The 22,421-nt window shown below is 56.3% G+C and overlaps 1 protein-coding gene across 7 annotated transcripts; it reads left to right on the top strand.

Moving 5' to 3' along the window:
- Nucleotides 1–933: 933 nt before the first annotated feature.
- Nucleotides 934–18,672, top strand: SLC6A12 (solute carrier family 6 member 12). 7 transcript variants are annotated; one of them, XM_043441214.1, is made up of 18 exons: nt 935–1,137; nt 1,525–1,597; nt 2,446–2,509; nt 3,410–3,493; nt 5,899–6,175; nt 8,757–8,891; nt 9,456–9,596; nt 10,162–10,249; nt 11,266–11,398; nt 11,815–11,949; nt 12,623–12,726; nt 12,980–13,104; nt 13,406–13,518; nt 13,979–14,116; nt 14,824–14,926; nt 15,712–15,812; nt 16,266–16,436; nt 17,759–18,672. In XM_043441214.1, exons 5-18 carry the CDS (start codon nt 5,953–5,955, stop codon nt 17,900–17,902), a joined length of 1,854 nt encoding a protein of 617 aa, XP_043297149.1. In that variant the 5' UTR covers nt 935–1,137; nt 1,525–1,597; nt 2,446–2,509; nt 3,410–3,493; nt 5,899–5,952; the 3' UTR covers nt 17,903–18,672. The 7 variants fall into 7 exon arrangements, with proteins under 7 accessions (XP_043297151.1, XP_043297149.1, XP_043297147.1 ...); XM_043441216.1 differs by lacking the exon at nt 2,446–2,509 and having other exon boundaries at nt 934–1,137; nt 5,877–6,175; XM_043441212.1 differs by lacking the exon at nt 2,446–2,509.
- The last annotated feature ends 3,749 nt before the right edge of the window (nt 18,673–22,421 follow it).

A 22,421-nucleotide genomic window follows, 5' to 3' on the forward strand; every position in this document is an offset into this window, starting at 1 on the left:
CGTTTGTTCTGAGTAGCTGCAGCCAGGTAATCAATCACAGGGACTTTGGGGGCCCCTCTGCTGTTCGGTTGACACCCTGTGGGGACAGGGGACAGTGGCCGGGCATCACAGCAAGCAGCACAGTCACTCCATCCCCGCTGGGGGCAGGGGACACGGGGTAAGGATTCTGTCCGGGGAGCCTGGGGGAAGTGCTGAAAGGGGCCCGAGAGACGCTGAGTGGGGTGCTGATGGAAAACTACAGACTGAGACTCGAGCTTCACACCCCGGCCCTGCGGGGAAGTTCTAGAACACGAAGGGGAAGTCCAGGCCGAGGGAAATTTCCCTTCTCCCCACAACTTCTCCTCCCCCCACTCCAACCACCTGGGGCCAGAGAGACGTCTTTATTGTCCGGAAAGAGACCCTGGCTGTACGGAGTGAAAGATCATGGGCAGCCCTGTACCACTACCGTGAGGACATGGCAGAAACATCAATGAGGACCCTGTTCTAGAGCAGCTCCCCGGGCACACAGGAGGGCACAGACGCTAACTCAGACACCAGTCCACCACGGGTGGCTGCCAGGCTGTCAGACAAGTCCCGGCTGTGTGCTTACTGCCCAGAGGTCACCAGGGCATCATTGTTGCTGCATGGGACTCCTACACCCCAGCCCCTGCTTCCGGAAGACCCTCAGCAAACACCAGCAAGTGGCCCGAGACACCAGCAACACCCTTTAGCCCTCCGGGCAGCTCTGTGAGTGAGCGCTGTCAGGTGAGATAAGAGGCTCAGATGCCTGCCCGGCTGACATGACAGGTAGGTGACAGAGAAGGGGGCAGACCCAGGGCTGTCTGCCTGCAAACCTGTGTCCTTTGCCGATGCTGCTTCCCAAGGCATGCTCTGGGCACTGTGTCTAGGAAAATCCCAAGGAAACGGGCTGTGGCTGGGAAGGTCCAGGGCCTGGCCGCGAAACCGCAGAGGGCAGGTACTGGTGGAAAAGTCCAGCGGTGATTCACCTCCTCCCTGCCCTGCCCTCCCCACATCTCAGCCTGCAGCCTGGGGGTTGGTAGCACCCACCCTACCGCCCAGTGAGAGAGGGCTGTGCCCAGCCCTGTCCATCCTGTCCGCTTCCCTCCAGAGGAGCAGAAGCCACACCAGAGGGGCGAGGTGAGAGGGGAGGGGAAGGGACAGGGCAAAGGAGGGGAGGGAGGTGGGTCTCTGGGGGGTCGTCCTGAGACAGTGCCTCCACCACCAGCCTGGCTGGGAGGGAGGGAGGGAGGTGGGGGAGGGGGCTGGGGACGGAGGAGACTTCCTGAGCTTGGGTGTTGTAATCCTGGTTCACAGACTCTTGGCCTCCGTCCCTCTTTCTGCTTGTGGCATTTCTCTGCCCCTTCTTTTTCCAACATACTGGCTCATATGCACGTGCACGCACACAGACACACACACAGTCACTTTCTGTCCTGGTTGGGGGGTGGAGGGCGGTCCCAGGACCACGTTGGATGGGATTCTGAGCTGGGAGGAACAGGAGAAGGAGTGGGACAATTTCCTTTTCAGGCTGGGTCTCTTAGCGTCTTCCTGGGGACTCTGCTGGGGACACGGGAGCCCAGGAGCTGGACAAAGGGATGAGGTGAGTGGGATGCAGGATGGGGAGGACTGAGAGCTGCCACAGAGGGCTCAGGGGACCCCCGGGAGGAGGACTGGATGGAAGCGTGTGTCTGGCTATGAGCGAGGCTGGAGGGGAAGTCTGGTGCTGGGGACTCTTAGGACACAGCATCCTCCCCAGCTCCCTGCATCAGCAGCATCTGAGCTGCTCGGGACAAGCCTGTGTCATAGCAGGAGGAAAGTCCTTGGATGGGGTCCGGCCCCAGGGAGCGGGTGAGAGAGAGGTGATCACCGGCTGGAGAGGGAAGGGGAGGCAGGCAGGTGGTGCCCGCAGGTGGGGAGGAAGGCTGGCAGGTGAAGGGCCATGACCTGATCAGACTCCCCACCAGGCAGGCTCCCCGGAGGAGGAGGAGGCTGCGGGCTTGTGCCCTGGGGGTCCACGAGGGCTGAGCCAGGCAGCCCACGGGGTGTGAAGGACTGGACGGGGGAGGGGCTCAGGTCGTGGTGCGGTGCACACAGGTATGTGAGCGCACGGGGACGTGACGGGAGCGGCCCCAGTGTGTGTGCAGAGCGGGAGCTGGTATGTGGGTGTGGGCTGAAGCCGGGGCTGGGCGTCCGGGGCCTGGGCCGCTCCCCCATCGCCGGGCCTGTTGGGCAGCAGCAGCGTTTTCACCTGTGTCTGCTCCTTGGCTGGACACTGGGCAGGTCTCCACCTACCTGCCCAGCCCCTAAAAATGGTGAATGTGGGGCTTGCCAGCCTCTTGAAGAGTTCCTTCCTGGGCAGGGCTGGGCCGGCCGTGGGTGTGGGTATCTTGCCTCTGGAGGCACTGAAGGATGGTGAGATCCAGTTCGCACCCCCACTTTCTGCCCCAGCTGAGCAGAGCAGGTGGCCGCCTGGGCAGGTGACGCCAGGAGCTGGAGAGGTGACAGAGCTGGGGTGAGCCCTTGGAAGGGGGAGTTCTCTGCAAGTCATCGAGACGGAGGGTAACACTCTTGCTTAAGTATTCCTGGCAAACGGGCCAGAGGTGGAAAGGCATAGTATGGGCAAGGAGGGCAGGGTGCTGTCCTTTTAGCTTTTAAACAAATATTTACTTATTTGGCTGTGCTGGGTCTTAGTTGTGGCATGCAGAATCTAGTTCCCTGACCAGGGATTGAACCTGGGACCCCTGCATTGGGAGTGTGGAGTCTTGGCCACTACACCACCAGGGAAGTCTCTTTTTGGCTTTTAAAATTAACCCCCCAAAGGAAGAGCTCAGACAGCTTTTATGTCTAACATCTGTCTGGAAAGTTCTTCATTGAGTCTAACTCGAAGCCTGCTTGCTGCAGTTTCAGCCTGTTTCCCCCTTGACTTGCCATGGCTCTGGGCCAGCTTCCTTTCATGTGTTCTTGCTTTCGTCCTGCCATTCTGTATTTCATCCTTACCCATAAATCATGCTCCTCTCGATATTTTCTTTTTTTTTAAAAGAAATCAGAGCAAAACTTTTCACATCAGGGTCAGCTTGTATATGTTCTCTTCTCCCAAATCCTGCTCCCACCCTGGGCTCTGAGGTTTGCCCCCGCATCCTGTACTCTCCTCTGGTTTTCCCTTCATTTCCTCCTTTCCCAGGGTTGGGGGGTTCTCCCCATCTCCAGCTGCTGGGGACAACTTGGCCCTGAAACAGCTGCCTCTGGTCTGGGGACAGCGAGCCTTGTCTCCTGGCCGCCCCGTTGGTGACCCTGTGTTCAGGCCCTATGGTGTGGCAAACACAGGCAATCTCTCTCCTTGGCTCTTGTGGATCTCATTTGTGTCCCCTGCTTCCCAATATCACAGTTGAACATGCATCATTGTCGCTTTCAGGGAGACTTAAAGCCCAGAGAGGAGGTGAGACTTACCTAAGAGAACACAGCAACCTGAAGACACAGCTCCCCGCTTACTGTACCGGTAAGTTTGTTCAAATCATTCAAAAATAGTTACTGGGGGTGTCAGGGCCTGTTCCTGAATTTCTCTGAACTTCATTTCATCATTCATAAAACAGAGTTAATAGTAATTCCTAGCACAAAGATTTCTACGAAGATGAAACTTAATAATGCACATAAACATGTGTATGTTTTGGGCACAGTGCTGACTCAAAGGTTCGCTTCTGTTATTCTGAGCCAGATCTGGACCAGACCTTGGAGTTCCTATCAGATGCGTCTTCGCCCATGTTTTTAAGTCCATTCATTAGTTTGATAAGGATTCAGGGGCCAGTTTTCAGGGTGCCCAGCCTCAATTCTGTACCAACATCCACCATTGGTTCAGGTGTCTCCTGGGGCCAGACACCCTGTTCTTTCCACCTGAGACTTGGTTCTCAAAGCCCCAGGGGTTGGCCTCTTTGTTTTTCCTTCCCTTCTCCCCCAGCCCCTTCCCTGTATCAGAGGATGAGGTCTTTGATTCCACCAGGCGCCTCTCTCCTCACCTTCCATCCAGAGCCTAGCTTGCCAGGGAAGCCTCCTCGTAGGTCCCAGAACTTGAATTTCTGCCCCGGACATGCTTCCCCACTCCTGGGACAATCTGCACCCTCCAAGTCACCTTCAAAAATTTCCATAACCTCAAATGGCCCTGCCACGCCCTCCTAGCTGACTTGGGCTTGGGCTGTTGCCTGGATTAAAAGGACCAACAAGTAAACAGACGCTTCTTTTAATAAAAAGAATCCCTTGTGTTTCTCTGGAGCCTTGGAGGGACAGAGCCCTTGGTAGCTCCTGCTCACTTTAGTTGCCCAGCGCCCCTCGGAGTCAGGGGCAGGGAGGGGGCACGTGGGTGAGTGCCCCCCTCTGCAGCCTAGGTACCTCTTCCTGGCAGCTCCTGGAAACAGAATCGGAGGTGGCCTTGGGCAGAGCGTGGGGAGGGGAGGCAAACAAGGATTCCGGATAGAGCAGGCATCAATTTATCTCCTGGCAGCCAGTAAATGGGCCATGGGAGGGACAGGGGAGAGCAGACAGCGGCAGCCCTTCAGGGTAAGGAGTCAGGAGGAACAATGACCTGCCTGTGATGGGTACTCACTCTGGCTCTCCCTTGAGGGGACACTTGGATTGGAGGGGACCACCCACGTGAGGATCTCTCTGGTGACCCCCTCCACCTCCAGGATCCTTGCCAGCTCTCAGGATGGAGGTTCAACTGAGAGAGGGGGAAGAACCAGGCTTCCCTTGAAGGCCACCCTGACCCCATCTGGCCTCATGAGGTGGCCCCACCTTCCCCTGCCCTCCTAATCAGATGCCCAGAGCGAGTTGGCCCCGTGTTTACCCGGAGGCAATCGATCGTCCTGACACAGTGACGAGCATGCAGCTGGCCCAGGGAAGACCATGCTGTACCTGGCCACACCAGCCCTTTGACCTCCTATTGCCCCCAGCAGCCTCTGACCCCTTATGCCTGGAATGGCGCCACTTACTGGACACTGGGGACCTAAGGCAGATGGGCCAGCGGGGATGGCAGCTGGCTGCAAGGATCAAAAGAGACTTGAGATAACGGTCCCCAAGCCTGGGTTTTAATCCCCATCTAGTTCCTGTGTGGTCTCAGACAAATCACTTCACCTGCCAAGGCCTGGATTTTCTCATCTGCAAAATGGGCAAATTAAGAACAAACTGCTCCCATTGTAAAGAAACTACCGTTTTTGTTGTTTAGTTGTTAAGTCGTGTCCGACTCTTTCGTGACCCCGTGGACTGTATCCCACTGGCTCCTCCGTTCATGGAATTTCCCAGGCAAGAATACTGGAGTGGCTTACCATTTCCTACTCCAGGAGATCTTCCTGACCCAGGGACCGAACCCACATCTCCTGCATTGGCAGGTGGATTCTTTACCACTGAGCCACCAGGGAAGCCCCAAACCACTATACTCCAGTAAAAATTAATAAAAATAAAATAAAATCCAGATGCAGTTCCCATTAAAAAAAATATGCTTGCATTCATAAGGTCCTTCTGTACATTACAGGGAACTCTTTTTGATACTCTGTAATAAGCTATATGAGAAAAGAATCTAAAAAAGAATGGTGTATGTATATGTATAACTGAGTCGCTTTGCGTACAGCAGAAAGTAACACAACATTGTAAATCAACCCTATGCCAATAAAATTTTTTTAAAAGCCATAAATAAATACATATGTACATTTTAAAGAGAGCAAACTGCTCCCTATTTATTATTGGAGCCATGAGAGCAAAGGGTAACTTGAGGTGCAAATGTCACTGAGAATTTGAGAAGAAAATCTGGTCCAACACTATTAGACAACCTCCCGGCAACGCTGAAGGGTCGGAATGGAGAGAGCAGGGGTGACAGCTCCCCTGGGGTTGCCCAGCTCGTTCCTCTCGTCCCTGCAGGCTGGCCTCTCCCACCATCCTGCCCACGCCCATCTGCAGCCTCCCAGCCCATCCATGGCTGCAGACGACAGAAAAGCGGCAGCTCCCAAGGAGGGGCTTCCGGTGGTTCCCTGGACCCCTGAGGAGGGCCCAAGGCCAGACCAGGAAGCCAGGGAGCAGGTGAAGGATCGAGGCCAGTGGAACAACAAGATGGAGTTCGTGCTGTCCGTGGCCGGGGAGATCATCGGGCTGGGCAACGTCTGGAGGTTCCCCTACCTCTGCTACAAAAACGGGGGAGGTGAGTTCACTTGGGGTGGGCGCGGTGGGGGAGAGCTGAGGAGCTCCAGTTCCACCACTGGCCTTGGCATTCCCCGCCGTGAAATGGGCTTGATTCCTCAGAACAAGCTCCTCTCCAGGAGGAAGTCAGACATTGAAGGACTCAGTCCCTCGCTCAGCTCCTACTGTGGGCCACCCTGCCCCAGGCACTCTGCTAGATACAAAACAGAACACACTCTGGGCTATGTTGCAGTGAAGGGCAGCAGGTTACAGACAAACACGTCCGCCGCAGTCTGCCGAGTGGTGACGCGTGGACGGGCTAGAAGCAGAGCAGCGTGGAGGGATGGAGTGGGGAGATATTGGATCAGGAAGGGAAGGGTGAGACATGGGAGGCGAGGGGACCAGGAGAGGGTCTGTCCAGGAGGTGGCCTTTGAGCTGAGAATTGAAGGAGGTGAAGGCGCAAGTTCCAAGGGTAGATTTCAGGTGAAGAACACTCCAAACTCAGGAGACAGCAAGGGCCAAGGGCCAAGGTCAAGTGAAGAGCAGCTGGCCTGTTTGAGGAGGGATGAGGAGGGGAGTGATGGGGCTGGGGGGAGGGTGGGGGAGAGACCAGAGGTCATGGACCTGGACCCTGAGGTTGGGCTCTGAGTGAGACAGGAGCCATTGAGGAATGTTGATCAAATAAGAGGCACGATCCCTATCTAGGATTTTTTTTTTAATTAAAGAAGCAATTATACATGTTTTAGCACCAGTAGTAAAAATGAGCAAGGGTGTAATGGGGAGGGGCCAGAGTCACCTTTTTAAGTGTGGTTTTAGTATATTCAGAGAACTGTACAACCATCACCACAACTGATTCTAGAATCTTTCCATCACCCCCAAAAGAAGCCCTGTACCCATCAGAAGTCACTCCCCAGCCCTCTCCCGGCCTGCCCTCAGCAACCACAAATCTGCTTCCTGTGGCTGTGGTTTTACCTGTTTGGAATATTTCACATCAGTGGAATAATTCATTTACATGAGTTTGTTTGTGAGTGGCCAGATCCATTTTTGCCTTTTGAAAACACCTTTATTCTTTTGTGGAAACGATGTATGTGAATATTAGAAATATTCCAGAAAGGTGAAAAAGAAGGAACAGTCTTGTTTAAAAATAGCCATTGTTTAGAAAATCCTTCTAAACACCATTTATATTTAAGTTGACAAATATTTATTGAACATTTACTATGTATCCTGCTCTCTTTTTTAAGCATCCATGATTAATTTTCTTTTTTTAATATTTATTTATTTGACTGAACCCAATCTTTAGTTGTGGCATGTGGGATCTAGTTCCCTGACCAGGGATTGAACCCAGGCCCCCTGCATTGGGAGCACGGAATTTTAACCATAGGACCACTGGGGAAGTCTGTACATTTTTAGATGTTTATCAAGTTATGCATAGTAGGTTCTTATTTTTGCAAAAAAAAGAAATATATGTGTATATGTTTATAAGAAAATTGGAAGGATATACTGATAGAAGGGCATCCATTGTGGCTCAACTGATAAAGAATCTGTCTGCCATGCAGGAGACCTGGGTATGATCCCTGGCTTGGGAAGACCCCCTGGAGAAGGGAAAGGCTACCCACTCCAGTATTCTGGCCTGGAGAATTCCATGGACTGTATAGTCCATGGGGTCGCAAAGAGTCGGACATGACTGGGCGACTTTCACTTTCACCTTTCACTGATACAATGCTTTTCTCTTTCCTTCTCATTATACTTTCTATTTTTTCTACACAGTAACATGCTTGAGAAGCATTGTAACACTGTGGTTACAAGCCCAGGCTCAGGGTCAGACCACCTGAGTTTATGCTTCAGTTTCCTCATCTGTAAAATGGGGATAACATCAGTACCTGGGAGGTTGCTTTGCGAGGGTTTTGATGTCGGTAAAGCATTTAGAAGCAGGCTTTACAGACAGAAGCCCAAGTGCCAAGTGTTATTACTATGCAATGAACTATGCATTACTATGCAATGTGTTCACCCAGGCACGCACTTCTGAGATGATGGAGGTGGACACCTTGGGCTGTCATTTCCAGGGTGTCTTTAGGCCTGGCCTCCCACCACGGCCTGCAGGCCAGCGCCTTCGACTGCTGAAACCACATCCCAAGAATAGCCCCCCAGCAGAGGAGTGGCCTCCTCAGAGGAGCCCGATTCAGACCAGAGCCTGAGAGAAGGGAAAACCCTCTGAATATGAGGGGGAAAAAAACCCTCTGAATGAGAGGGAAAATAATTTTTCCAAGATATTTTTGTTTGTTAGTTTTCCTCTAAAAAGTAACCTACTTGATAATTTAATAAGCATATCAAGTTATACAGAACACATGTTTTTGGTTCCAAAAATAATAAACTGAATCAGATTTGTGAAGCACACTGAGAAAGTAAATAGTGTGTATATTAGGATCTCCACCTACCTTTTCATTCATTTTCCTTGGAAGGTCTTTCCTATCCTGGGTGGGGTGAGGACCGGAAACTTTCCACCCGCCCTGCTCAGAACTGCCTTGGGCCTCTGGGGGCTGGGGGAGCGGGAGGGACATTGAGGGGTGGCTTCAGGCTCAGCCCACCTCCCCTTTCTCCGCAGGAGCGTTCTTCATCCCCTACTTCATCTTCTTTTTCTCCTGCGGCATCCCGGTGTTCTTCCTGGAGGTGGCGCTGGGTCAGTACACCAGCCAGGGCAGTGTCACAGCCTGGCGGAAGATCTGCCCCCTCCTCCAGGGTGAGTGTCCTCCCCCCGTCCCCCTGCAGGCCCCCAGGAGCCTCATCCCCACCTCCCCCTTCCCTCATCCACGCTGTGCTGAGGGCTACAGGGGCAGCAGGAAGTATAATCCGGCTTCGTAGGACCCAAAGCTTATAAAACCTGGGGGGAGGCAGTCTTCAGGGAAGGACAATACAAAATCGTACGCAGGCATGAAACTAGGTCTTAGGAGTCTTAGGAGGAGTGCTTGCAAGCGAGGAGCCCTGGAGCTGAGTCTTCACAGCTTCGTGGTAAAATGTGCTCCCAAGCAAACGGCCGGGCCCCCCATGGGCGTCCAATGGTGTAATCACAGTGACCACGGTGATGGGAGAAGGCCTAAGGCCGTGTCGTGCTGTGGTGTCACCTGCTCTTCTTATTTAGAAAAATAAGGAGTAAAGGGTTCTCAGGCCTGTGAGTAAGCCCAGCGGTGTCTCTGTGGCCCCGCGTCCTTCCAGCGCCGCTGACAGCTCCCGTGGGTTCCGGGTTGACTCTGATCTCTCAGACTTTCCTGTTCCCCATGCCCGCACCCCCCACCCTGTCCCCAAGGCATTGGGCTGGCGTCCGTGGTCATCGAGGCCTATCTGAACATCTACTACATCATCATCCTGGCCTGGGCCCTCTTCTACCTGTTCAGCTCCTTCACCTCCGAGCTGCCCTGGACCACCTGCGCCCACTCCTGGAACACAGGTACCTGTTGGGTTGGGCCTGGGACGGGGCGGCTGGCGACGGGCCAACAGTGACCAGGCTCCCAGCCAAACCCGCCCCAAGCCAAGATGTGGGGGCTGCTGGGGGCCACTCTGCAGGCCAGCCCTGGAGGGTCACTCAACCAACTGCCCTGACAACCAACAGCCCCGTGGGACTGTGGGTGATAACTGGCTGCCAGGTGCTAACTGCCCCCACCGTCCACCCACTGAGCCAGTGTTTACCGTGGGCCTACTGCGCGCCAGACCCCGGAGACCAGAGGGTAGGCCCGGCTGGGCCCCCATCGCTGGGGAGTGCAGTTCCACAGGGTGGGTGAGGGGACAGGCCTGATGTCTGGATGGGGTCAGAGGTGGCCGGTGGGGGGCCCAGAGGAGCAGTCAGATTTGGCGGGAGAGGGGGCTGGGCTTCCCGAGGGGGAACTCCTGACACTGGAAAGCGGGGGCTCCCGAGGACTGGGATGATGGGGCCAGCAGGCCAGAGGGTGGGGGACAGGATGTGAGGGCATGTCTGCCTGCCTGACCCACTGTGGACACCCCCTTGTCCCCCACAGAGCATTGCATGGACTTCCTGAACCACTCCGCAGCCGGCGCCACGGGCCCGTCCGAGAACGTCACGTCCCCCGTCATGGAATTCTGGGAGTAGGTAGCAGGCCTGGATGTGCCTCCGGGGGGCCCAGGGGAGGGAATTTGGGTGCTCGGGGCCTGGGATGTGGGGTGCAGGTGTATGCCTTTCCAGCACTCACCCCCCATCACCAAGAGATGAGGGACCCTCACATACCTACTGCCCACACCCTCACGCTCACCCCACACCCCCGTGTCCACTGAGACTCACATGGGTGTGAGTGACTCCATGCGAGTGTCCATGTGACTCCCATCCCACTCAAGCCTGCTCACCCTCCCCCACCCGCACCCACACATCCAGCTGCTCCTCGCAGCTCAGGAGACCAGCCCTGCGCACCTTTACGGCTCTGCGTGCCCTGACGTCCTGGCAGTAGCTTGAACTTGGCCCGAGTGGGAGTATTTACAAATTGGCAAATGTCTACACTCATCCACACTCACACCTGCACCCTCCACTCGAGCACTTACACCCTCTCCCACATCCACACGTGTCCACCTTTGTGCTTACAGAGTCTACCCCCCCACACACACACACTCACCTCGGCACACACATAGCTGCCAACACTCTCCCAAGGGCACCAGCCCAGCCCCCACTCACCCTCACGCCCTCCAACCCTTGGCTCACACATTCCTGTCACCCGTCACCTGCCAACCCCAACGCACACCAGTCCCTCTGCTCCCCAGGCATCTGCTCACCCACCTGCTCACCAGCTCTGCCCCACCGCGGGCTCCTCAGGCACATGCCGCCCTCACCCTGTCTCTGTCTCTCTCTGCACAACAGAGAAAGCTGGATGAGTTAGACAGACATACTTGTGGCATTACGTGATTTGGTCTCCTAATGACCAAGGGCTTAAAGACCACAGTGGGGAATGTGCTGTCCATGGGGCAGGGGAGGGGCAGGGTTTGGGGTGGCCTGGACGCTGAGGTCCGTGGGGTCAGCTCTGAGGATCAGGACACCTGATGATGACGGAGGAGGCGGCTTGCTGTCCCCTCGGCCTCACCTGGCGGTGTAACCCCACCCCACCCCTCTTCTGCAGGAGACGTGTTCTGAGCATCAGCCCTGGCATCCAGCACCTGGGCGGCCTGCGCTGGGAGCTGGCCCTGTGTCTCCTGCTTGCCTGGGTCGTCTGCTACTTCTGCATCTGGAAGGGAGTCAAGATCACGGGCAAGGTGAGGGGCTCGGGCTCCGGGCACGCTCTTTGTGGCCCCCAGAGTCTGCAGGGACCCCACCACCACCACCACGGCATCCCCCTGGAGACCTGAAAGAGAAAGTAGTGAAGGGAGGGGCCTGCTGAGAACAGGGGACGTCCCAGGAAAGGGGTTTAGCTCAACACTGGGGAAAGTCTTTCTTTTTTGATATGACTGTCAAAGGCCTGTATACATAAGCAAGCAACCTGCAGGGTGAAATAAGCCCTCCCCAGCCTCCCCCTGCCGTAGTTTGGCCCACTGATGTGTGTCTTACCCTGTGCCGGGGAGCCCCAGACCCCCCGGAACGTGCAAGGGAGGGGTGGCAAGTTTCCTGCGCTCACCACCTCACAGGAGGCTCGCGCTGTCTGGAGAGGGATGACCTTGGCCTCCCCCCGCAGGTTGTCTACTTCACAGCCACATTTCCCTACCTGATGCTGGTCATTCTGTTGGTTCGAGGTGTCACCCTGCCCGGAGCCTACGAGGGCATCATCTACTACCTGAAACCAGATTTGCTTCGGCTCAAGGACCCCCAGGTAGGAACCTCTCTGGGGACCCTTATCCTAGGCGTCTCCCTCCCCAAACCAGATCCGGACTTCTAAAAACCTCTGGTTGCTTTTCCCTTGGTGTAGAGGCAAAATATGCCCACCACAGAAAAGAGAGATAATATAGAAGAAAACTATAAAAAGAGGAACTAAACACCTCTTTTAATCCCACCACTCAGTTATAACCTCTGTTAGCATTTTAGTCCGTTTTCTTGCAACATTTTTTTCTGGCTGGGTGCGTGTGTGTGTGTGTATTCACATAGTCGTGAAAATTATATGTGGAGGTAAATATATTTTCAGTTAAATGACAGTGGAAGCATCTTCTGTGTTATTAAATCCATTTGTAAATGTCATCTTACCACTTGCATAGTGTTTCCTCCGTCCACCATCCCTCCACTCCCTCATTCAGCCAGGATGGACCATGGTTCCAAAAGTCCACGGTCCACACTAGCTGCTTCCCCGGAGCTAGTGCGGACAGCACACACACACGTGATGTCTGCTGCGCGCTCAGGAGAGGAGGAGGAGGACCCGCTGGTGGACGTGGGATGCTCTGAGGGGAGGCAGAGTGGCTGCTCTTCGTGGGGGGCTGTGTGGTCACGCACACCAGGCTCCCTGCAGGCTCCCCCCATCTTTTCGCTACTTCCTTGGGGTCTCTCTCCCTTAGGTGTGGATGGACGCGGGCACCCAGATCTTCTTCTCCTTCGCCATCTGCCAGGGGTGCCTGACGGCCCTGGGCAGCTACAACAAGTACCGCAACAACTGCTACAGGTGAGCGGGGATGGGGCCTGGGGGTGGGAGGGGGCCTCCCTCCTTTGTGATCGGAGATGGAGGGGCGGGTGGGGGGCCCAAGCTGCACAAATCTGACCCTGCGGTCCGCTTTCCAGACTCTTGTCCCTCCCTTCCCGGTACGTGGCCTCGGTCTCTGTCCCCCCACCTCCTTTTCTCCCTCCCCTTCACCGCTGTCTCTGGATCTCCTCGCACACTGGGCTTCCTTCTCTCTCTTCCTTCCCGTTTCCCGCAGGGACAGCATCGCGCTCTGCTTCCTCAACAGCGGCACCAGCTTCGTGGCCGGGTTTGTGGTCTTCTCCATCCTGGGCTTCATGTCCCGGGAGCAGGGCGTGCCCATCTCTGAGGTGGCCGAGTCAGGTGGGTGCTGCCTGGGACCTGGAGGGAAGGATGGGCAGGGAACAGAGGGTGGGGGGTGGTGGGGGTCCCAGAAACTGGAAACTAGGAAACTTTCAGCATTGGGGGGGCAATGCTTGGCACAGAGCAGGACCCCAAAACCAGGGGAGGGAGGAGGGAGAGGCGAACGGATGGGATAATGGGAGGATGAGCGGAAAGTGTGCTCCCCAGAGTGGTGGATGGGCTCAGCCAGCACACGCAGGCATACATACACGTGCACACGTGCGTGCGGGTGGGCCCCCCTGATGCTGTGTGTGCCCGGCAGGCCCCGGCCTGGCCTTCATCGCCTTCCCCAAGGCCGTGACCATGATGCCCCTGTCCCAGCTGTGGTCCTGCCTCTTCTTCATCATGCTTATCTTCCTCGGGCTGGACAGCCAGGTTTGCCCCACCCCCACCCCCTTGCCCCCACCCTGCGGTCCCCTTCCCAGCTTCTGTGCTCCCTGCCAGGACTTTCCCTAGCCCCCTGGCCCCAGCCCAGGGTTGTTCCCCCTCCATCCCATGACCAGGACCCGTCCTTGAGGTTGAGGTGGGGGGTACCCCTGGCCTAGGGACCCTCTTCTGTGAGGGGCTGCCTTCTTTGCCCACCCTGCCCCGCCTCCACCCCCAGGCCTGACCCTTCGCAGACATGGACATGCCCTCCCAAACATCCCTCCCGCATGCTCAGGCCACCCAGCCTCCCCCTCCCCCTTCCAGCTGGGACCCTCTGTGGTGGAGACGTGGGCTGGCCTCACCCCAGCTCTGACCCCTGTGCCCCTGACTCTGCGGGTCAGCATGGGGGTGGGGGGCAGGGAGCAGGTGTGGGCAGTGACCCCTCTCACCAGCCCCCTCCGGCCCACAGTTTGTCTGTATGGAGTGCCTGGTGACGGCCTCCATGGACATGTTCCCCAGGCAGCTCCGGAGAAGCGGGCGGCGGGAGCTCCTGATCCTTGCCATCGCGGTCACGTGCTGCCTGATCGGGCTCTTCCTGGTCACTGAGGTGAGCGGCAGGGGCGGAGCCTCCCTGTGAGATTGGAGGGACCACACGGTCAAGCCTTCCTGTATTGGTTTCCTCTCCTTTGGTTTCAGGTGACAGAAACCAAACACAAGCTGGCTTAAGCAGGAAAAGGAACTTTTTGAGTCAGGGAACCGATAAGTGTAGATGTTCGGTTTCAGGCACGGTTGGATCCAGCAGCCCCAGTGACATCATCAGAGATGCCCCCCCTCCCTTTCCTCTGCTGATGTCATTCTTGAGCAGATTTTCCTCCTGGGATGTTACAGATGGCTGGGGCAGCTTCGGGCTTCCCTTGTGCCACCGGCCAACCCTGGGGACACAGGGCCCTTTTCCTGAGAGTTAGCCATGGCTCCTCTTCAGGCCTGAAACAGGGGAGTGGGGTGCACACATTCACAGTGAGGTGGCCACAGCACAGCACCTTCCAGAAGGTGGGATTCTGGGCAGACAACACAGTGGATCTCCACCACAGTCCCCAGGGTCCTCGCTGAGGTCAGAGATGGTTGTCAGATGAGGCCTGGAAGGCAGGGACAGGCAGGGCAAACTCTAGCTGCAAGGGACGACTTCCTTGGGCCGAGCAGGGTGGCAGCCCACAAGGTGGGCATCTGTCTTCTCTGGCGGGGCAAGGTGTGTCCCCTGCCACCCACCCCCGCCCTAGGGGAAGTTGAAGCCTCAGCTCCATCCCCTGCCTGCAGGGTGGGATGTACCTCTTTCAGCTGTTTGATTACTACGCCTGCAGCGGCACGTGCCTGCTCTTCCTTTCCGTGTTTGAGGTGATCTGCATCGGCTGGGTGTATGGTAAGTGGTGGCGGGAGCCTTGGGGTCCCTGGAAGGGCTGGATCTGCCCCAGGTAAGGACCAGCAAGCTGGCCTTCTGGTCTTTGTGGCTCTTTGAGTTGCTGTCTTGGTTCTTAATTTTTTTTAATATTTATTTTGTATTTATTTATTTGGTTGCTCTGGGTCTTAATTGTGGCATGAGAACTCTTAGTTGCGGCATGTGGGATCTAGCTCCCTGACCAGGGATCAAAACCCAGGCGCCCTGCCCTGGGAGCACACGAGTCTTAGCCACTGGACCCTCAGGGAAGTCTCTGCCCTGGTTCTTTTTACTTGAGGTTTATCCATCGCTGGGAACCCAGGCATTTCTCATTACAGCAGGTGGAGCTGGGCTTGGGACAAGCCTGGGTTCCTTGAATAGTGAGAATAATTATGAATACCTGGAGTCTGGGCTGCATACGCTGCCCCTGCCCAGTCCCCCGCACAATTCAGTGGCCCCCTTGCTATTCTGCTGCTTTTACTTGAAACCAAATCTGTCTCTGTGATGCAATAAGCATCTGTGTGGCCGCTGAGCCCACTCTGGCTCACACCCTCCCGTGTGTTAGGACGTGGGTCTTCATCCCTAGACGGGAGGCCAGAGATGCCCTGGGAGGTGAGGGGGCTCCCTGTTGGTCCCGAGTGTCACTCCTGTGTCCTGATCCAGTTTCCCCCACACGGTGGGGTGGGGAGGACAGAGCAGGCAAGTCCTTCCCCAAACCCACCCGCTGCCCCCGTCCTGTCCTCACACTCTCCCTACACCCACCTGGGCAGGGGCCGACCGTTTCTATGACAACATTGAAGACATGATTGGCTACCGGCCATGGCCCCTGGTGAAGATCTCCTGGCTCTTCCTGACCCCTGGCCTTTGCCTGGTATGTGCCCGTCAGGGCCCCCTGTGTCTTCTCCTGCCTCTCCAGTCAGTTCCGGGAGATGAGGGGCAGGGGGCTGAATTCTGGGGCTCCTTGGGGGGCAGGTCTGTGCCCTCTCTTGTGTCCTGATTCCCCTGCCCCTCTTTTCCCACTGTCTCTTGGTTTCATGAGCACTACCATCCAGCCTAGTTCCAGCTCTATCCCTTCCTCTGGCAACTCCGTCAGTCTGTCGATCTGCCTGATGTTCCAGCTGCTGGTCTACTTCTGCCTGTCTGCTTGGAGCATCTCCGTCTCCCCTCTCTTCTCGATGTGACTGACGCCTTGGCCCACCGTCTGCGATGGCTTCTACTCTCCACCTCCAGAAGCACCAGTGTATCTAACTATGCTCCGTCCCCAATGAGAGGGTTCACAGGCCCCCTCCTGCATCTGCGTCTGCCCCTCCCCCTGTCTCTCTAGGCCACATTTTTCTTCTCCTTGAGCAAGTACACACCTCTCAAATACAACAACGTCTATGTGTACCCGGCCTGGGGATACTTCATCGGCTGGTTCCTGGCTGGCTCCTCCATGGGCTGTGTCCCACTCTTCATCATCGTCACCCTCTTGAAGACCCGGGGTTCCTTCAAGAAGGTAGGGGCTTGGACAGTGGCACTGAGGAGGTTGGACAATGAGCAGGGCATCATGGCTGGGGCAGCTCTGAGGCCAGGCAGCCCTTCTGTCTAACAGAATGTTAAGGAGGAGGGTCTTTGAAGACCCATGGCTTCATTTTCAGAAATGGTCAAGAGTCCTAGACCTCCAGATTTTCTGGGCAGCCTGACCAAGAGCAACTCTCAAAGGGTTAAGGGGTGTGTGTGCATGTTAAGTCACTTCAGTTGTGTCTGACTCTTTGTGACCCTATGAACTGTAGCCCACCAGGCTCCTCTGTCCATGGGGATTCTCTGGGCAAGAATACTGGAGTGGGTTGCCATTTCCTCCTCCAGGGGGTCTTCCCAGGGATCGAACCTGCGTCTCTTACATCTATCTGCATTAGCAGGGAGGTTCTTTACCACCAGCACCACCTGGGAAACTAAGTTATAAACAAGACCTTAAAGGTGCCAGACACAGTGGGTCACAGAGCACAGATTCCTGCTCCTGGAAATTGGTGACCAGCAGCCACGTTTCATCCACACAGTTTCCCAGCTTTTCTCCTTCTCTTATCCCTGTGTGAACCCTCTGCAAAAGGCTCCCTGCTTAGGGTATAGGACATGCCTTCCTGGAAGACATAGAGCCAGTGTCCCACAAAGACATTACATATGTGGGAATCTGTCTCACCTACAAGTCACAGAAAACCCCACTGCAATAAACAAACAGGCTTACACATGAAGAAAATCAGAGTTAGGGCATCTAGCATTTGTTTCGGCTGCCTAAAGAGGCCATTAAGGACCAGACGCTTCCTCTGTTCCTGCACTTCCATTCTGCTCATGTTGTCCTTTCATCATCATACTTATCACCTCATGGTCACAAGAAGATGGTCATGATTCCAGTCATCACATCTGCATTCAAGGCAAGGAGATGGCATCAATAGCAATAGTAATAGTAGTAGTAATACTGGGAAGAAAAATGATAGACATTTACCGAGTATTTGATAGCAGTAGCAATAAGAATAGTTATAACAAGAACAAAATAGACACTGAACACTGATCCTGTGCCAGGCACTGTTCTGAGGTGTGGTATCTGATAGACGGGACGCTGAATGGTTCAGTGGGTTGCCTGTGGCTGCATAGATGTCAGGACTGTCACCATGTCACTGCCTCCTCTCTCTTTTCGAGATCTGTGCTCATTCATTCAGTCTCACTGTACTGAGCTTCCCCCACGGGCGGGCTCTGAACTCAGCCCTGGGGACACAGACATGAAGACATATTGTCTTTGCCTCTCTCGCCAACAGCACCACTGATGCCCTCTTCTCCCCACAGCGCCTGCGGCAGCTCGTCACCCCTGACCCCAGCCTGCCGCAGCCCAAGAGACACCTGTGTCTGGATGGTGGCAGTGGCCGGGACTGCGGGCCTGCCCCACTTAAGGAGGGCCTCATGGCTGGGGAGAAGGAGACGCATTTGTAGGATGTACCCGGAAGCCAGGTGGCTCTTGTGCCCCCAGCGGACAGCTTCACCTCTGCCCCCTCCTGCAGCCTTGCCGAGAAACTCTGTGCTGTCCGTGGGCAGCCCCTCCCGGGGCTGGAGCATGCTGTGTTGGAATTCAGCATCTGATCTGAGCCGGAGGTGGTCTTCCTAAAGCCCGCTGTCTGATTATGACAACTGCAGTGTGCACGGGGGCGCGTGCCCTCTGTGGGGGGCTTCCTCTTACCATCTCTGGGCTTGGAGAGGGTAGAGCCATGTCAGACGTGACCACTGACACCCATGCTGGATCCCGATGTTCTGCTGGAGGGGACCCCTCACCTGGCTTAGCGTCCTGGAGTCTACGGGGAGGAACCAAAGAAAGACACAGCCACTGTTGTCTGGCATTTTCCTGGGGACGGGCTCTCCAGGCGTCCCCAGCTCCAGCCCGCCTTGCAGCGTTGTCCTCGATGCATGGAGTGTGGGGGTGGCAGGGGCTCGGGGTGCACAGCCTGCACCCGGGACAGACATTCCCTAGCTCATGACCTTCTGAAGACAGAGCTCCTGGCAGCTATTTGCTGTTCTGCCTTTGTCCCAACCCTGACGTCGTGGACGAGGAAACTGAGGACCTGAGAGACAAAGTCCCTTTTGCAGTTCACACAGCTGCTCAGGGCCAGAGACACGGCTAAAGCCTCCTGCTCTCAGGCCAGTGGCCCCCCTCACCTCCCTCTCCTGCCTTGTTAACAAGCCCCATGGAGCGCTTGCCGCCTGTGCCAACCTTTTCTCTGTCCATTGTGGTTCTTGGGATGGGAGAGAGAGGGTCCCCTCTGTGGCGGTGAGCAGCCCCCCAAGTTGGCAGCCCCCCTTTGGCAGTTCTTCCGCCAGCCCACACCCCTCTGACCAGATTTCCTCCCTGGACTTTTGTCTTCTCCCCACGTTCCACCCTCTCCACCAGAGGATGCCTTGGATCTGTGAGAGACCCCCAGTCTCCCACAGAGAGGTGGGGATGCCCCTTTCCCCAGGCCCCTGCCAAACCATGCCAGACCCTTCCCTGGCTGGGGGAGGCTTCCTGGAGGAAGAAGGCTTCCTGGAGGAAGAAGGCAGGGCTTAGATAAGCTGTGAGGTCGTGCTCCAAAGGGAAGGGGGGAGGGTGAGCAGGGATGGGGTGGGCCACTTGGGGACAGTGTCCTGGGGAGGCCCTGGGGGCTGGAAGAAGGGAAGCCACCTGCAGTGATGTGTAGGTAGAAGTCACTACCTGGTGGCTGGGGTAAAAGTCTGTGGTCCAGCCAGGGTGAGCTCCATCCCCACTGCCCAGCATCCTCAGAGCATCCACTATCCTTTGCTCAGAACTTCGAGGACTTCTCAGCTTGTGAAAACAAGGATGCTGGCACGCCAGGAACAAGCAGATGTCCAGACTCCTGGGTTCTGGATGGCCCCTTCTGCCTCCCTCTGGACTGCTTGTGCACCGCGGCAGTTAACTGGCTAGTTGGTGGGTGAAGAAGGCCATCCAGGGATGGAGAGGAACTCGGCTCCAGCCGGATTCTTTTCCAGGACTGGGGACCTGAGAGGGGCAGGCATGGTGCTCTCCGCTGCCACCTGGTGGCGGATGGGAGCAGGGCCCCCTCCCTGGTCTGGCCTCCCACCTCCTGAGGCCCCCTCGCCCCTGCCCTCGCTGGACGAATGGACTGGCTGAGCATTTCCTCTTCCCTGTGCAAGCTAGCGCCCTCTGGAAATGAAAACTTCCCACACCCTCCTCCTCACCGCCCCAGTGGGTGTTCCCACGAGGGTCCACTGGCTTTGGGACAGCCCTGCTGCCGGGGGCGTGGGGTGGAGGCCAGCAGGCTTCTCAGCGGCCAGCCACCTGCCCCGAGTATGCCGAGTTGTGCAGCTGGGTCCTCAGCCTGGAGACCCTTGCTGTGGGCGGCAGGCAACTCTGCACACGGGGGGCGGGGGGCGGGCAGGGGCTCTCTCCAACTCCTTTCTGGGGGGCGGGTTGGGCATGAGCTAGGGTGAGGGTATGGTGGGTCAGGTGGGAGAGTGGCTTAGGGGGTCTGCCCGCCCCCTTAGTGGTGGACAGGGATCATGGCAGTTGGGTTTTGGCTTTTTGCATCTTATGGCTCATGACTTGCCCCAGCTGTGCAGGCAAGCTGCTAGTTTCAGTTCCTCACAGTTTCTTTGTATCTGTTGCTTGAAGAGATGAGGGGACACCTGTCCAGGTACATGCACTGCAGTAAAGGGCCTCAGGTTCCCAGTCCCCGCCTGTCTCATAACCTGCTTCCTTCCAGGTCTGACATCCAGGGACTCTGTGGCCCCCTGTGATGGTGGACAAGGCTTCCTTATGCTTGCTGTACATTCATTCCTGGTGGGGTTGGGGTGCGGGGTGGGGGAAGCTGCTCCCCACCCAGATGTCTTGGGAGGAGAGGGGATTGAGGGGTTTCTGGGGGTGGGCAGTAGGCCTGTCCAGGGGTGTTGGGAATGTGGGAACATGAGCTGGCCCTCCTGGTGGTCTCCATCCCTGTGGCCAGTTCCCACAATTTTTCCAGAGTTTGCCTTGAGGTTTCAGGGTCGTGGGAGCAGGAAGTGCTGAGGTGCTAGGGGCAGCCAGTGGGGTGAGGGTTCCTGGTTCTCCTGGGAAAGAAGCCACCAGACCTGCAGGGGGGATGGGAGGAGGGGTGAGGAAAGAGTTCCCATCCCTCCTCCCCATCTCCCGAGCCCAGCTCCCTCATCCTTTGGCCTCCCAGAGAGTGGAATTTTCCTGGTAGGACCAGTTCTGACTCCAAGCTGGGTCTTGGAGCTGATTTTGAACTGGACAGCCTTCTTGGGGAGTAAAGCAGTGCAAGTGTTAGTTGCTCACTCATGTCTGACCCTATGCAACTCCATGGACTGTAGCCCACCAGGCTCCCTTGCCCATGAGATTTCCCAGACAAGAATGCTGGAGTGGGTAGTCATTCTCTTCTCCAGGGGATCTTCTCCACCCAGGAATCAAACCCAGGTCTCCCATACTGCAGGCAGACTCTTTACCATCTGAGCTACTAGGGAAGCCCATGGTTCTTGACAAGGGGAGGGGTGAGGATAAGAAGGCAGCTTGCATTTCCAGGCCACTGGGCTCCAGCTGGGCCTCGCCTCCCCATGGGGGGAGTGCTCTCCTGACCCGTCCTGGTGCAGGGTCTCTCCCAAGGCCAGCAGTGTCAGCCTAGGCCCCTCCAAGCCAGGCTTCCCCCGGGATGGGCGCTCTTCTGGGTGCCTCCTGCACCTGGCCCGCCTGCCGTGTCCTCCTTGGTGGCTCGCTCTGGGGTCAGAGAACATGGATTTGCTGGGAGGTGTGAGGAGCAGATGAGCAGACCTGCTGTCAGGCAGCTTCCAGGTGGCCGGGGGCACGTGGAGCCCTAGAAGGAAGCAGCTTCAGGCGCATGCATGGAGGGACTGGGCAGTGGGGGGCCTGGAGACAGAGCAGGCATCCCCCAGAGCAGTCAGAGAGTGGTGGGCCACATGAGCAGACCTGGGTCGCCCCTCGAGGGGCCCTTCTCCCCACTCCCATCTCAACCCAGCCCTGAGTCTGCACCTCCTGCTCTAAACCACCCTCATTGGAACACCGTCCTTCTAGTTGGTGCCATGTTAATTACTGTGTGTCCAACATATGGTGCTTGGTGGGGACTCCGGAAAAGCAAGGGTCAGTCACCACATCTGTGGAAGCCAAGGCAGGGAGGGGGGCATCTGCCAGCCCTGCTGTAACAGAATCAAACTGTGATGACTTTATCTGCTCCATGCTGAGGTGTGAGAGGTCATCAACCCCAGAATCTGGAGCTAAAGGCCGTGGGGTCCATCCTGTTATTATTCTAAATGGCAAACCTGAGTCCTCTTGGACTGGGGTGACGAGGAGGAGGTGGCCAGTGTGGGCACCTTTCCTCGCTGCTGGCTAGTCTTCTGGGGTCCTCCTGCAGAGACCCAGCCCTTAGCACTGCCCCCACCAAGCCCTCAGGCTTTAGGAGCCGCCCGACTGCACGCTCCCCACTCACTTCCTTTCCCAAGAGAATGGTGACCCTCTGTCCTGGGTTTTCTAGGAGAGGCCCATTTTATTGTTTCCTGAGTAACAGTGGTTTTTAAATGCACTTAAGATTTAGTAAGAATTTTCATATAAGTAAGCTTATGTGAAAGTGACTGTTAATCGCTCAGCCATGTCCAACTCCTTACGACCCTGTGGACTGTAGCCTGCCAGTTTCCTCTGTCATGGGATTCTCCAGGCATGAATACTGGAGAGGGTTGCCAAGCCTTCCTCCAGGGGATCGTCCCGACCTAAGGATCGAACCGGGTCTGCTGTATTCCAGGTTGATTCTCTACCATCTGAGCCACGAGGGATGCCCATAAAAGGGAAATACATGGCAGACTAGCCTGGTCTCCACCTTGTTCCATGCCTAGAGGTGGTCTCTGAGTGGCTCACCTGCCCTCAGACCCAACCTGGGCCTTGTTGAATATGTCTCCTCGGAGAGGCCTCAGCCCCTCGAGGCCATCAACTCTATCATACCAC

The sequence above is a fragment of the Cervus canadensis genome, chromosome 21 (assembly GCF_019320065.1).
Source record: "Cervus canadensis isolate Bull #8, Minnesota chromosome 21, ASM1932006v1, whole genome shotgun sequence".
Taxonomy (NCBI): domain Eukaryota; kingdom Metazoa; phylum Chordata; class Mammalia; order Artiodactyla; family Cervidae; genus Cervus; species Cervus canadensis.